The 15,251-nt window shown below is 34.4% G+C and overlaps 1 protein-coding gene and 1 long non-coding RNA gene across 2 annotated transcripts in view; both read right to left on the bottom strand.

Annotated features, from left to right (window-relative positions):
* Nucleotides 1-6,478, bottom strand: part of LOC137403819 (SWI/SNF-related matrix-associated actin-dependent regulator of chromatin subfamily A containing DEAD/H box 1-like) — a 30,670-nt gene extending 24,192 nt beyond the window's left edge. Inside the window, exons 1-4 of the mRNA XM_068089880.1 lie at nucleotides 6,414-6,478; nucleotides 3,759-3,878; nucleotides 1,779-1,847; nucleotides 856-947 (exon numbers count right to left, since the gene is read on the bottom strand). Coding sequence (XP_067945981.1) covers nucleotides 856-947; nucleotides 1,779-1,847; nucleotides 3,759-3,822 — 225 coding nt within the window. The 5' untranslated portion in view covers nucleotides 3,823-3,878; nucleotides 6,414-6,478. The remainder of the gene's footprint in view (nucleotides 1-855; nucleotides 948-1,778; nucleotides 1,848-3,758; nucleotides 3,879-6,413) is intronic.
* Nucleotides 6,479-6,552: 74 nt separating this feature from the next.
* LOC137403583 (uncharacterized) lies at nucleotides 6,553-12,213 on the bottom strand. The gene is made up of 3 exons (XR_010979591.1): nucleotides 12,169-12,213; nucleotides 8,951-9,054; nucleotides 6,553-6,619 (listed from the first exon to the last, which is right to left on the bottom strand). It is a non-coding gene; the product is annotated as an uncharacterized lncRNA (long non-coding RNA).
* Nucleotides 12,214-15,251: the final 3,038 nt, after the last annotated feature.

Here is a 15,251-nt window from a genome sequence, read left to right as displayed (position 1 = left end):
ACTGATGAAAGGCGTGTGTTTTACAAACCTGCGCCTTAGCATATTATTATAGCTAGATTATGAGGAGTCATAGAAAACTTTAAAATATAGCAAGAACTCTCTGGTATCGTTTGACTGCATGACCTCATATCAAATATGCTTGACAGTAATTTATTTGTTCAACTCTGAACTAAATGTCATCAGTAAAACTAGTGAATAAGCCCGGCAGCTGGTGAATACAAAGTACTACAGGAACATTAAACATGAGGCAAAGCATATTACATATAGAAAGGCACCCTCAGGATACGTTTACCCTGATATACGATTTTTTTCACTTAACGAAGTGAAAAGCAATGATTTTTTACCACACTATGAATCTTATTTCACCATACGAATTCAACAAAATTTTCGTCTGAATTCAAATTTGGCAGTCAGTGCACTTATTCTACAAATCTTAAATCTATGTTTTAATATGCATTTTAATGACTTTAAATTCGTCAACAACTAAAATTTTATCCCCTATCTGTTTCCGGTTTCTTTTTCACCATAACTAATAATGAATAACGCTGAACTGAGAGAACGCGAGCATCATATCTCTTTCACGCACTGTGGAAGGGACTTCCGCTAATAACATATCGGCATCTTCATTATTCCGACGTATTTAGCACACCAACTGCCAAAGTTGAACTTCGAAAAAAAAATTTCGTTGATATTGTATGGCAAAAAAAATTTCCTATGAAGGACACAAAAAACATCGTGTTCCACATCGTAACACGAAAAAATTATATAATAGGGTCATCATAACCTGAGGGCACACTGTACCCATTCAGAAAGAAACATGAAATAATTAACCCAGCAACAGATATGACCTCTGACCTCATCACTGCTGGTTCCATCGTCTTCCTCTTCTGAATAATCATCAGGCAAGGAGTTGAGATCCTTTCCAGTCCCACCATTATGAGACATCACTAGGATTAATCACAAATCAATCAATAACAATACAGGTAACACTATACAGAGAATGTTCCGGAAGAATACTAAATGTATACAGTAATCCTCGTTTTTTATGGTTAATGAGGGCCGGAGTCCCTTGCGATAAGAGAAAATCGGTGAAAAAGAAACTAATAATTTAAAGAATGTGTATGAACAAAATGTTAACACTTAAACTGATTTTTAAACATATTATATTTATTTCCTATATAATAAGGAAATTGAAGTGATCTTGATCGGCTTATGACTTATTGACTTGAAATACTGAGTCCCAGTATTTCAAGCCAGATAATACACTTACATAGCAAGGGCGTAGTTCGGACTTCATCTGGTCTGAATATTCGTACTTGCGATTAACTGGGTTTGTTGTAGGGCGGATGTAAAATGTTTGTAACTACATTTCATGTATGTATATTTATGTATTTTAATTTATTGATACTTTTTTAATTTTCTTTTGTTTTTAATGAACATTTTCAAGCGTGAAGTACTGAAAACAGCGAAGTAGCAGCAAGGGATTACTGTACATGGAATAAGCTTCATGAAAGACATGTTCAATGGAATGGATGTCTACCCTACAGTTTTAGAGTGACACTGGCTTAAAAGAGGCTGGCGTGCGGCAGTAGTAGCAAATATTGACTGTCGAGATATATATGCGTAACTACCAAGACATGCTTTTATTGCTTGCGACTGGACCATATCATTCAGTTCTAATAACTTCATGGCAAAGAGCGAAATTCCAAACTAGCTGATAATAAAGCTGGCTAGATGGAAAATATAGCAGTAACTATCATATAGCAGTTACTATCTACCTGGAATAGACACTTTCACTGGTCTGCCTTCCACATCAACTGTCACGTCGTGTGCACTGCCATTCTCTCCTAAATATGTCACAAAGGGATGCAATATGTTACTGTACAATATTACTATATACTGTATGCTTATAGACTAATAAGTCACTGTACGATATTGCTGTATGTTTAGATACTAATCCAAATTTGAATCAGATCATTACAATTCTGATTCTAAATTTTTACTAATTGCAGTCTTGACTGTTATGAACCAATAACTAGACTTACTGGCACCTTAAGGACTTGCTAGGTCCTGAAATTCTCAAATTAAAGGAGGTAAAACAGCCATAAGGCCTCCATGAAGCCTGACTGAACAGAGTTCACAAGTTCAGATTATTTCTGAACTTCTCTCAAAAGTGTATTGATTAAATATTCATCTAATGTCATACCGTCACTAGTCAAATATCTCGGAAGATGTCCAACCGCAAGCCACAATATTCATACACCAAAGTTATTTGAACAATTTGTACTAGAATGAAACATTTTACTGTGTGCGTTGTGATACGCATAGAAATAAATATTTGGTATCTCTTGATAAAAACTATTTTTGTCACCTTTTAATGACAAATCATCATATTATTCTTCAACTTATGATATTAAATGACAATCCTAATTAGATAGAAAGGCCACCAGAGTTGATGATATAGCAACAGATAAATCACTCAATGAATTCACTTAATGTGACATTCAGAGAATGGACACATTTGGAATAACTCCGTGAGATATTGGCATCCTTATATAAATACTAGCTGTGCTACCCGGTGTTGCCCGAGTAATAAAAAAGTATTCGTCAGAAAATTGATTTGTATAATTTTAACATATAACAACATTTGCCATTCTAACTTTCAAACTACATATTATGAGAGAAGTGTTTTTTGTAATTGAAATAAATTAAAAGAGAAAATAAAAACAACTGTAAAGGTTTTCAAACTTTGTCAAACAACTTTTAAACTTCATATCATGAGGAAAATGTTTTGTGCAGGCCAAATAAAATAAAACAAATATTAAAAAGTTCAGATATAAATGTGAAATAATTAGCAAGTAATTGCTAAATTAAGTCGGTTTTGCTACGATTACAATAAAAGATCATTCGGTAACCATACAATTAATACGAAGTGAGAAAACAAAATAAACATCCTGAATACGTAGAATTAATAATAAAAATTCTTGCATAGAAGCGTGTGTATAAAAAATTCACTGTTCCACCAGAAGCTATCCATCAAAACTTTGAATACAACAATACGGAGACAATGCAATTGTCCGCGTGAGAAGAAATGGCCTTGACCCCAGATATAGTAATTACGGAAAATATTTCTTAACACGGGCATCATAACGCGTGACCGCATCGGTAAAATAATCAGCTATAGTAGGAAAGACAGATCCACAGACATACTTTGAGAAATGTATATATTTATAGATATACATGTAATATATATATTGGCATCATTATTTGAATATATAATATATATTGACATAAATATATAATGAAAAGAAAAAAAATTGATGTTTCATAATATGCCTCTCCAAAGCAGCATTCAATTACATTTATGCAAGTAGTATTTTTGTAGAAGTGACACCTTTGCGAAACGTGTGACAATTATCCATGTTGTAAATTCGTAAAAACCATGCTACAATTTTGGGAAATGACCAAATCATCGCTGGCAGCTATTGGGCAGTTATCATGCTTGTTTCAAAAGTTAGATGACATAAAGTGACATTACCAGATTGTCTCAATGCCCGTTTCTATGCACTACTCTATACGATGCATATAGAAACATATATAAAAATATATATTATAATACTATGTAATATCATTTTATTATAATACTGTATATATTATAATATATATAATATAAACAATATGCATATATACTAAACAGTCATTACCTAAATTACAAGATTTGTCATTGTATAAGCTATTGCTATAAGACAAGGTCTTACCAATGCTGGGAGAAGCTCGTCGTTTAGCAGGAGATGATGAATCCTCATTACTGCTATCACTCATCAGCCGAACTCTTCGCCTCTTCACCTTTCCCTTGTTATTCAACACCTGACCAGTAGCTGTTAAGGATGAAAGTAACAAGAATTTTTATAACGAGTCTCCGCTACCTTCTTAGGTTCAGCTGGTTAGAAACAATCCAAAGCTGGCCAGCCAATTTACTTGCTCAGCGCTACTTCTAAAACTTTAACTACCTATGGAATAGTTACAGACAGTTTGAGATAATCATTGTAACAATATATAGCATGACATGATCAACTGCATATGTCTGTATACTTACAAAGTCAAACCTCAACATATGAAGTTAATCTGTTCCAAGATTAATTTTATATATCAAAACATTGGTGTTGGTGCAAATAATTATGTAAGGACACACTGTAATCCGTTCCGCAACCCAAAAACTTTGCCATTAATACTTTTAGTAATTATAAAACTGTAAAAAACTAAATATAAAAACCGTCATCTGAAAAAAAAAAATTAATAGTAAATAAAAAGATTGTCACATCATTTTGCCTTGAAAACAGGCGAATGAATATGTATATAACCTTGGCAGTATAAGGAGCTAGATGAATGCATGGCACTGCACGGGTAATACAAAAGTTAATGAGCAGAAAATTTATTTTAATCAACGTATAAAACATTTACCATTCGAACTTTTAAAAACAAGAAAAAAACCTTTTAAAAAAACATATTTGTTTATTTCTGGGTACTGTGCTATTTCTGTTTACTGTGTTTATTTTTGCGTAATCTATATCGCACCGGCTGCAGTGCCTGCTACAGATCTATACTGATTGCAAGTATTGTAGGATATATGCGTTTAAGCATTTTTCTTCCCATATGGGCATGCATTTATTTTCTGGTCTGACTTCACGGATTTTTTTCTGGTACAGTTTTAGGCGCAACGCTAGCTGCCGTATTTAACGCGAAGCTGTGAAAGATTGACATGTGTTCCAAGTATGTGCCCAATTTATTCCATGGTGTAGCAAGGGGTGCACGGGGTAGCAATGGTGGTGCAAGCTTAAATAATGTTGCGTAACGCATAGCGCTATGCATATTTTTAACGAATTATCGACTCACATCGCCCCATGAATCCATCGGTCTCGCGTAGCTCAATCTCAAATCTTCTGCGCTACGGATTCTTCATTCCAAGATTTTAATAGCTATAGCTGGACTCACAGGAACACAAACTTTGAGATTTATAGATATAGATTGACATTTACAGACAGGTGGTGACAGATTGACATATACAGACAGGTGGTGACAGAGACGTAGAGCTAGTCTAATTTAGACCACATGAACTTCCCATGAACAATGCATTTGTATTTTTTCTTTTCTTATGTGATATTTGTTAGGTTTTATCACATCCAGCCTCTCCACTTTTACATGTTTTAGATTTTTTCCACATCACTTTTTTTATAATAATTACAAAACAACATCATAGTTTTTAAAAAAAATGTGAAAAAAAGGGAAAGGACCATTCTTTCCTTGAAATTAAAGAGCAACATTCTAGGAAAGTATGAACAAATATCTTTAGTTAATTTTAACTAAAGATATTTGTTCATATTTTCCTAGAATGTTGCTCTTTCATTCCAAGGAAAGTTCCAATTTCCACTGCTGCTACTACTACTACTAGCACTAGTCTTCTGTGGATTTGTTATTTTAACACTACAAAAGCAAGGTATGAAGCATTGTTTAAAATTAGCCTAGGATCATATAATCCAACAATGTGAAGGAGAACTATCTACATATGTACTGATTTACAAGAGTGCAGTGTTTTAAAAAGACTTCGGAAATCGTATGTCGAAAATTATTGCAATTGTCAAAATAGATTTTTTATCAAATTTAACATCTCATGAAAAAAAATTTATTCATTAAGGTGATGATCGTATGTTGAAACTTGACGATATTACCTATCGAAACCACCAAATAAAAGCTCTGACTAAACGCTAACAAAGACGAGAGACTAGCTTTGCTACTTTTTTTAGGACAATTTGTCATAGCCACAACACGATCGGAAAAGATCAATAAAATTGATACCTCAACATGATGACAAGATCTACTATAACAGTTGCCACCAAGGAATAAAAAGCGAATTTGTAGCATTGTCAAAAATCCAGGGAACACATTTTGAGAATGCGTGGACCAACAATGTTACAATGCTCAAATAAGAGCACTATCAGTGATGCCATTGATGTACCTTTAGGTTGAAATGAGAAAACAATGTAACATTAACTACATCCAAGGAACTTTGTACTATAGCATTACTAACCATAAAAATTGAAAAAACACTCGATTCAGGAATGAATTACTATCGGGAAAGATAATGCAGAAGACAGACACGCAGCATAATGTAACGCCATAGTAAAATAAAACCTCTCCAATGATGAATAACTTGATACAAATTCAACAACCTTATTTTTAAAACCGGCAAGAGGAACAGGATTTAGGTGTGGAAGACTCTAGCTAAGGTGTTGCAAAGGGTGGCTATGCGAAACCCACCTTTACAGCTAACCTAAAGTGCTGAGAAGGGTGGCTATACCATACCACCCTTTACAACATAGCTAAAGTGCTGAAAAAGGTGGCTGTGCTATACCAACCTTTACAACAAGCATGAGTGGTTAGAACCCGTTCAGCTTCATCCAAAGTGGCAGCAGATTTTACAACTTGATCTATTAAGCTTTGTTTTAGACTGGGAAACATCTCACGCAGGTACCAACTATTGTCAGCATTAACTGAGCTTGCTTGATCATTTTCCTTACCTGCTGACCCGATTTTGGAGGGTAGCTTGAGTAGAGAGAGAAGCCTAAAAAAGTCACAAGATTTGAACATCCTCTCGGTCACCAGTGTGTTGCATGCTCCGATTGGAATACAAAGATTTGTATTGTAACTGTGATGGAATTGCATGACTTCAGCATTCTAAGCAAATAGTTCTTAATGTAACTAGCGTTGCCTATATATGAATACACAGCAGTCCCACTGCCTAATGTAATAATATATGTCAAGGAGTTTTACATCAAATAAAATCAATTTTAGCAAAAACATTGTTTTCTAACTGTTTGAACTCAAAACAGTTCTGAAAACTAATACAGAACATGAAGAAGTCAGATACATAGGCAAGGTAATTCAGAGTATATATATAGAGAGTAGACAAATCCAAGTATAATTTTGAGCTTAAATCAATGACTGAAACCCAGACGATTGAATAGGAATAAAACATACAAATTGTCATATATTAACAGCCAATTCATAACTCGGTCAGCTACTGTGGTAATAATGTCCCAGATCGGACACAGATTGGAGAACTCATAGGTGCTAACACAATGATCTAGCCATATTTCGCTATTATAGGTAATCCTCACTTAAAGATGGGCTCACTTAACGATGACTTGGAGCTATGATGACTCAGAGTTACAACATACTAAAATTGTAAAAGCAGAAAAATAATTTCTTACCATTAAACTAACCATGAACATATAGATATTACACGGGTATGCTTGCCATGACTATCGCTGTTTCCTTGAAACACATGATGAGCAAGTTTGAGTAGGTCCGCGAGAGATCCGCATCATAAAAACGGCAAAAATGCGCAAGTCAAGCAAGTTTAGTGATTCGCAAAGCTTTAATAAATGTTTCATGCTTGCGAATTATGCGCATTCAAATATCGTACATACTATTCCTATCTAAACATTCTCACACTTCAGCCATTTTTATTTCGATTTGAGCAGTTCTGAATACCTATTGTTCCAAGCGTGACAAGCCTGCGTCGCAACTGATTGACCTATGGAAGTCAATAACTAGCGAGCAGTCCTGTCCTTTTTACCAACGAGCTGACGTTTAATGCACATCATGCGAATGTCCATTGACACACTCAAATGTACCGTAACTCAATGTGTGCACAACTCCAAATGCGCATCATGAGCCACGGAAACACAGTGATCGCTTTTATTTTACGGTATCAGGTGTTACGCTAATATCTGCCACCTAGGCACATGAAGCGCTAGATGTTATGCACCTTAAGCACCTTGGTACTCCATCGAGGCACTTTATGGCACCTGCCATAATTGAAGTGTTATAAAAAGTCCTATAATACAAACAAATGCTAAATGAAAAGAGAAATACTAGAAAAGTAAATAAAAAGGTAAAAATGCATAAAATCTACTGCAGTGTGCTCTACAGGACAAAACATTTGTTTACATATATGCTCAAAAGATAAAGAAGAGAGCAAAAGTTAAAATTTAATGTACTTTTTAAAAGTTTACACGTATTATTAAAAAGCCAATAGCACGTAAAGAAAGAGCGAAGAAATACAGTACAGTTCAAATAGCCTATATGTATGCAACGGAAACTCGAAAGGGGGTTCATATAATGACGCAAGTGCTTAGACGTCACTGAGTGAAGACTAACTGTATACATTAATTATTTAAAGCCTACTACTATAGGTCAATCACATTTTTTGATAACAGAGATAAACTAGACGAGTAATCTATAAAATATCATGTAATTTCTATAAGAAGCAGCAATCTCTAGCCGTTTAGCCACTGCCTTTGACACAAGTTTGATTGATGTTCCTAAAGATTGATCTGAAAATTTAAAGTTGCCATATTCATCAGTTGGTCAGTTTAAATTCATCAGTTGGTCAGTTTAAATTCATCAGTTGGTCCGTGACGCTTGTCAAAATCAATTTTTTTCAACCAACTCACGGCTTCGTATTCTCTGAACGTCAAAGAAATTGCTGCAGTGGTCCCTATGATAGTTCAAGGCCAGTAGCAACAATAGATGACTGAGCATCAAGTGTCTGCAAATCGTCGGCCATCTTTAATGCTTAGCGACGTTACACCTATATTTTGGAACTATAAAGTCAACAGGTTCGGGCCACCAATTTTTCATGAGCGATATTTACTCAAGCTGTATTTGTATAATTGTGTCAACCTAATTTCTGTCAATCCCTGCTGGCCCAATGTCACGGCGATATTCGTATCGATCTTCCAACTATCGACCTACTGCCAACCACATTTGTGTCAAGGACAATGGCTTATTGATGGCATTCACTAATGTACGTATAACAAAATAGGAACATGTCTAATAAATTGCTAAGCTAAATGAAGTTGTTGGATATTGTTGACACTTCACTCACTTGGGCTGTTGTGCGCTTGACTGGCCATGCTCCTCCATTCTCCTAGCTAGTAATCGTACGCTTTTGTGATAAGGCTTGCTTGGTAATTTTGCTAATAAAATGACCTAACAAACATAAATTTTAGTATATACATGTACATAACGTGATAATTAGGAGTTGCGTTCTCAATTGATGTTTGACTAAAATTCTTATGAATGCTAGATTAACAATTGTAAGAGTGGTAAAAGATTTTTGTCCTTTTCCAGCAAATTGGTAAAAATATTCCTCGATAGTCTAAACCATAGATGGAAACTTAACTATCCTATTCTTATCTTATCTACATCTTTATAAGTTAACTAAAATAACTCAACAATGTATAAAACAATCAGAAATGGAGAAATTTTTTTATATTTACATGTTTGAACCCAAAAACGGAATATTTATCAGTGAAAAGCACTCACGAAAGTCTACCGTGACTTCAATAATAAAACTTCAAAATCCTGAAACTACTCTTTACCCAAATTGCTCAAGCCTGCTTCCAGTCCAGCTGAATGAAAAATTCAGCTCTATGTTGAGCCTGAATTTTAAACCTGAATTATTTAAAATCTTGTAAAACCTTTAAAAAAGTCCCATGATTGCTTAGACTTGCCACTAGTTTTAATGTACAATATCTTTTGACGACTTCAAACTTTAGTTTGATTAGTTGGAGATGTATTTAACGAAAAAGGAACATAAAAATTTCTGGTAACTAAAGATTTTTTTCTAAAAGCTAAAACCTACTCATTTTTTTAGTTTCAAATTAAATAGCGGCTCGATATACATGTATATTCACGCAGACACCCACATATCTAGTGATCCAAGTTCAAATTTTTTTGACTAGCTGCTTAGAAAGTTAAACCAAACCATTCTCTTCTACAAGCATACTACATCTCCCACTATGCTGCAATGCTCTAAAACAAGTTTCGTCAGATAAATACTTTTACAACTTTGATCATTAGATGAACAGTAAAAATAGATTTATATATGACAAGATATGACAAGCCAAGCTTCAGTAGATTAGTGTTATAATCATGACTTATTATAGGTATGACCATTATATCCAAAATTGCTTTATAGATTGACTTTGGGAGTTTGATTGGGGGTTTGGTAAAAACTAAATGATAGCAACAAATTAAAATCTATTCCCTCGTAAAACACAGGGACTCTTCAGAAAATCTTACAATCCATTTAGTCTTAATGACATAATGAACAAGGATTAACATTAAAATCCATTCCCTTATGAAACACAGGGACTCTTCAGAAAATCTTACAATCCATTTAGTCTTAATGACATAATGAACATGGATTTTCAGAGCGCACAGAACCTATATAAATAAATGTAGTTCTCGAATTCCTAATGTCACAATTATTATAGAATAAATGCAACAAATAACCTTGATTATTATGACTTTCAGCAGGTTGTCTAGCTAGCAAATGTCTAAGCATTATTCTTGAGGAAAATTTGCGTTTTTCAAGTAGTATTGATCATTTAATAGAAACAGTGCAGGTAAAATAGGTAAAGCAGTGCGACAAACGATTTACGAAGAAGCAACAGAGTTATTGCGTAAAACTATGCTATAGTTGATTCAGCCTCTTTTCATAAAAGAAATGGAATAAGAATAAATTATTTGGTAAAAGTTGTCTATAAATTTTACTAATCTAAACTGGAAAAAAGCTATAGCATCAAGTTTATAAATTTTATGTACTGGATTCACATTCAAAAAAACCTGAAACCTCACGGCTAACTTAGGACCCAGGACCAGGTGACATGGTTGTACATTTTTTCCGATTACTGTTCTGCAAGCTATCAAAACTTTTAGCGAATCCTAGCTTTCATGGACACATTGCTCTATCGAGTGTTATAAGTGTTATAATACGTCTGCATTCAAACAATCCAGATATGTTTGTTTACTTTAAAAATTGAAAGCTTGCACATTTTTTGCATCAATACTAATCTTCAAAATATAATTCTGTTCTTGCACTTAAATTTCTTAAAGGAGCTGCAAGCCTTTGGTTGCATATTAATTTAAAGTGATGAAATAAAGCAAGTTTTTTAGTTTTATACATCTGTTTGCAAAACATAATATTAACTATGCATCTGTTTAAAGAAATTATACTATATGGCATGTTATTGAGCCAATGTAGGTCTTTACCTACAACTTGCAGTCTTACACCTACAACTCACCGGAAGCTTGCAAATTTAGCTTTCATTTGCAATTTTTTTTATAAATTGATGGATTATGTAGTGAAAAACCTCTTTGGCACATCTACAAACATGCACAATACATGACAGTAGAAATAATTATATATTTCAACGATGAACCAAAACCAGAAATTCCACTCGCTGTGGTTAAAAACTATTTGAAACTTCTAAAGAGAGCCTGTGTGTAAAGACCTACAACTAAAGGAACTTTTTCAAAGTTTTAATGCAATAAAAAACAGTAACAAAAAAGTGCGAGGAAGGATAGAGACAGAATACAAAAAAGAACGAGTAGGAAAAAGAGAGACAAGCTAGTGATGACGAAAAGGAACAGAGAAAAAAAAAGGAAGAACGAAATAGACACAAAGGGAAAAGAAAAAATGAGTTAATGAGTGTGTGAGTGTATATGTATGTAATAACAAATAAAAACAAATAGGAAGAAAAAAAGTATGATGAAGGGGAGGGGAGAAGTGAATAATAAAAACATGAATAAAAGAAACATGGCAATGTATTAGGGCAATACCATTATGATGAACATAAAAACTATAATTACAGAAAATAAAAACAAGTTGACAAAAAGAGAAAAAGACAAACCAATAATATCTATCTATATAAGTATATAGATGAAAAGTCCTCTTTATTGTTGCTGAGTCTCTCGAAGTTTACCGAAACTCCATGAGAACAACGTTATCAGAATACGATCTAGCATTTGCTAGGTAAAACCACGTGAAAGGAAAAATTTATTAACGAACAAATGATTATTGCTCACTATTTAAAAAGAGTTTAAGCAGATTAGTCTAAATATCATTTTGAAGATCTATGGTTTTCGTCAGTTCTGTTTTATATCAAAACGCACCTATTGGGATAGCTCTCAATTGCCTTTGATGTATTTCAATTTTAGACATAGAAAAATAGTCTTTACTAGTAACGATGATGTTTTTTAAGAAAGGTATGGTATAAATGTTTAAAAAATTTGATACATTTTAAAAGGCAAACCTACCAACACTATTTTATCCCGAAACTGCTCTATGGCGAGGTTTCCTCCGTTGGCGCGTTTGGCGAATTTATGCGCAATAGACCGGGGTTCAAAACATTAAGTTGGCGCGACAATGAAAATCACTTGTTTTAATAGAATCACTAGCTAAAGACCTTCACGGTTTTAATACACGACTTTTAACTCGGTCAGCAATCGTCTAGAAGAAGATACGCCACAACAATTCACTAGCATTGCTAAATAATAATTCCGAGTTATCGCGCAAGTCGTCTATTGTCACTAAAACCGGGTTGTTTTTTAGCCTACGGCCATAACATTTTTAAAAGGTCAGCCTGATTAGGTTATAACAGGAAAATGTCAAAGGGCAAATTTTTGGAATAAAGGCTTCACTAGCAACGATTAAGGTACTTGTGTATAGTGCTTATCCGACACCCGTGGCTCATTCTGCGTAACATGTTTTACTTGTTATGCAATGGTTATTAGCATGCCAAAGTCGATTGTCTGAAACATAACTTTAATAAACGCATTGTAATAAAATTGTGTTTACGCCTTTTGGCGGGTTTTTATATCGTGCTTGTTTCTTCAGACAATAGTTGAAATGCTAAACACTTATTTTTATATACATGTACTTACATTCTACAAAAAGTAATTAGACCACGTTTTACGGCGGTTGGCAGCGGTTCTTTAGAGTTGACAGAATTATATTGTGACTAACTAAATATTATGTTACAAGCAGCTCAATAGATCGAATCAAAGCCGACAGGGTGCCTCACTGACGCACATTCAGGAAGCCCTTCATAGTGTGAATTGCTGATTTATAAACTAAATCAATTTGCGCTCTGCCAATTTTGCCACTGTAGGCATAGCAAGATTGGATTTTATGACTAGGCTAGATGAAAAAATCATATAAATTTAAGCAGGAAACAATCTAATTGCATTTAATTTTAAGCCAAGTGTATGCAGCACATTACTATTTTAGTAGAATGTGCAATACATCACTTGTAGTATTAGTACTTTTAGTAAATACCTGGAATTCTTGATAAACAAATTATTGAATTGCAACTGACATCTCGGTGAGACATGTTCTGAAACTGGAAGATGTCTAGGCATGATCAAGCATGTTTGATTGAATCCTCTTCACAAAATATAGCAAGGTTAGGGTTACGCCGTGCGTTTTGAAATGCGGCAGCTTTTGCAATGCCTGTTGGACCCTTGAGCTAGGCATATTTTAGCATATGCCTTTGCTCACACTAAAGCTCTAGACGCTTCCACATTAGCGACCAATGAAAAATTCTATATTTAGCTGCCATCTGAATAAAATATTTTAATGCAAATTTAACAAAGTTGAATAACAAAAAGTGTTCAAAGTTTTAAGAGCTCAAGGGTGAGGAGGGCAAGAGTAGGCTGCTGGTCGAGGTTTTGGGGTATGAGGCTGCAAGGAAGGCTGCTGGTCAAGGTTTTGAGCAGGGACATTTTTCTATTCTTTAAAGGTTGACTTGCAACAAAGTTTACATTACAGTTATTGGGTATCAAAATATTTACTATGTCTTACTCTGCTGTGTTGTAAGTGCAAAATATGTGGAAATGTGACTACAAGCTCCTAAAAGCTCAAAAATGAACAGTTAATCGCCGCCATCACAAAACCGCCATAGATTAGAATCTCTTTCCAAAACGGCTCAAATGAGATGCAGTTGTACCAGATGGCTTCTGTTTACACTTCTACGCAACCTCATTCGGCGAAATATTTTTAGAAATATACTTCACGCATTCAATAAAGCTATGTCTATTGTTCTTACGCGTCTATTTTATCGTCATTGTAATGCTGTCACTCTCAGCACTGATATCTTATAACTTAGTCACCTGGGATAATCGAAAAGTGCTGCAGAAATTATTTGCTAAGTATTGGGTCGCATGATCAGATTACGACTAGACGATTAAACCAAGTCGAAACAAAACTGTAAAGTAGCGAGCATCTATAATTGATACGGGGTCTTTGGTAAAACCCGAAGTGTTTGTCATAAACTAGTGCTACGAGAAGTTTTATATTGAGCCTTTTATTGGCCTTTCAATTCACATAAGAACATCATGTAACAAAACAATAACCAAATGTAATGACAATGTCAGAGAAATAAACTGATTCCAATCTATGGCGGCTTTTTAGTTTTTGAGCTTTTAAGAGCTTGTAATCACATTTCTACATATTTTGCACTTACAACACAGCAGAGTAAGACATGGTGAATCTTTTGATACCAAATAACTGTAATGTGAATTTTGTTGCAAGTCAACCATTAATTGTGTAATTGCCTGAAGTATTTGGACTCCTCGTATGACGTCAAATCATTGGGATGTTTAACCATTCGACATTCATTCCATCATAAACACTTTATTTAGTCCTATTCTAAAACATGTGGCAAGAAGGATTAGTACCTTCAACCTTACTTCATTATTGACAAAACTCTTATTTTAATATTTAGAAATCCCCATTTACCATTTTCATAAAAATACTGCATGCAAAAGGTATTAAGGAACACTAGCTTTTGCATTACTAGAGTTCCTTTCCAGAGATTGCTAGAGACCTTCTCTCCTCTAGAGATGTATTTTAGCGAGCAGGAACAAGTTGGGAACAGGATACACTAGCATGTTTGATATGTTGCATCGGCTAGCCGAAGAATAAGTTTGTCTCTTCCCACGTCTGAGTGCAGCTATGGCACACCTTTTTGGAACTCTTTTTTAAGTATTTTACTCTATTAAACCAAAATGCCCAGATTAATCCCAGCTTATAGCCGGTGTTACCAGTTTAATCACAGTCAATATGCCAATGGTTACTCCATCTATCGCAACAAAAACAAACCAATAAGAATTATTTAGGAACTTGAACTTATCATATCAGAGCACAAGCATCACTCACTTCTAACAAACTTACATTGAAACAACAAACTTACTTTTTCACAGCTACACATCTCAATAAGCTAATTTCATGGCATGCTGTTGGCATGGCTTGTAATCAGTCTTCTCACTCATCAAACTGTATTATTGCCATTTGGCAAATTATTTTAGAAACAATTCAGTTTATCCTTAGTAGCTTAAAT

This window comes from Watersipora subatra, chromosome 9 (assembly GCF_963576615.1).
Source record: "Watersipora subatra chromosome 9, tzWatSuba1.1, whole genome shotgun sequence".
Lineage (NCBI taxonomy): Eukaryota > Metazoa > Bryozoa > Gymnolaemata > Cheilostomatida > Watersiporidae > Watersipora > Watersipora subatra.
The sequence above is the reverse complement of the archived record's forward strand: the minus strand, read 5'-3'. Positions and strand labels throughout refer to the sequence as shown.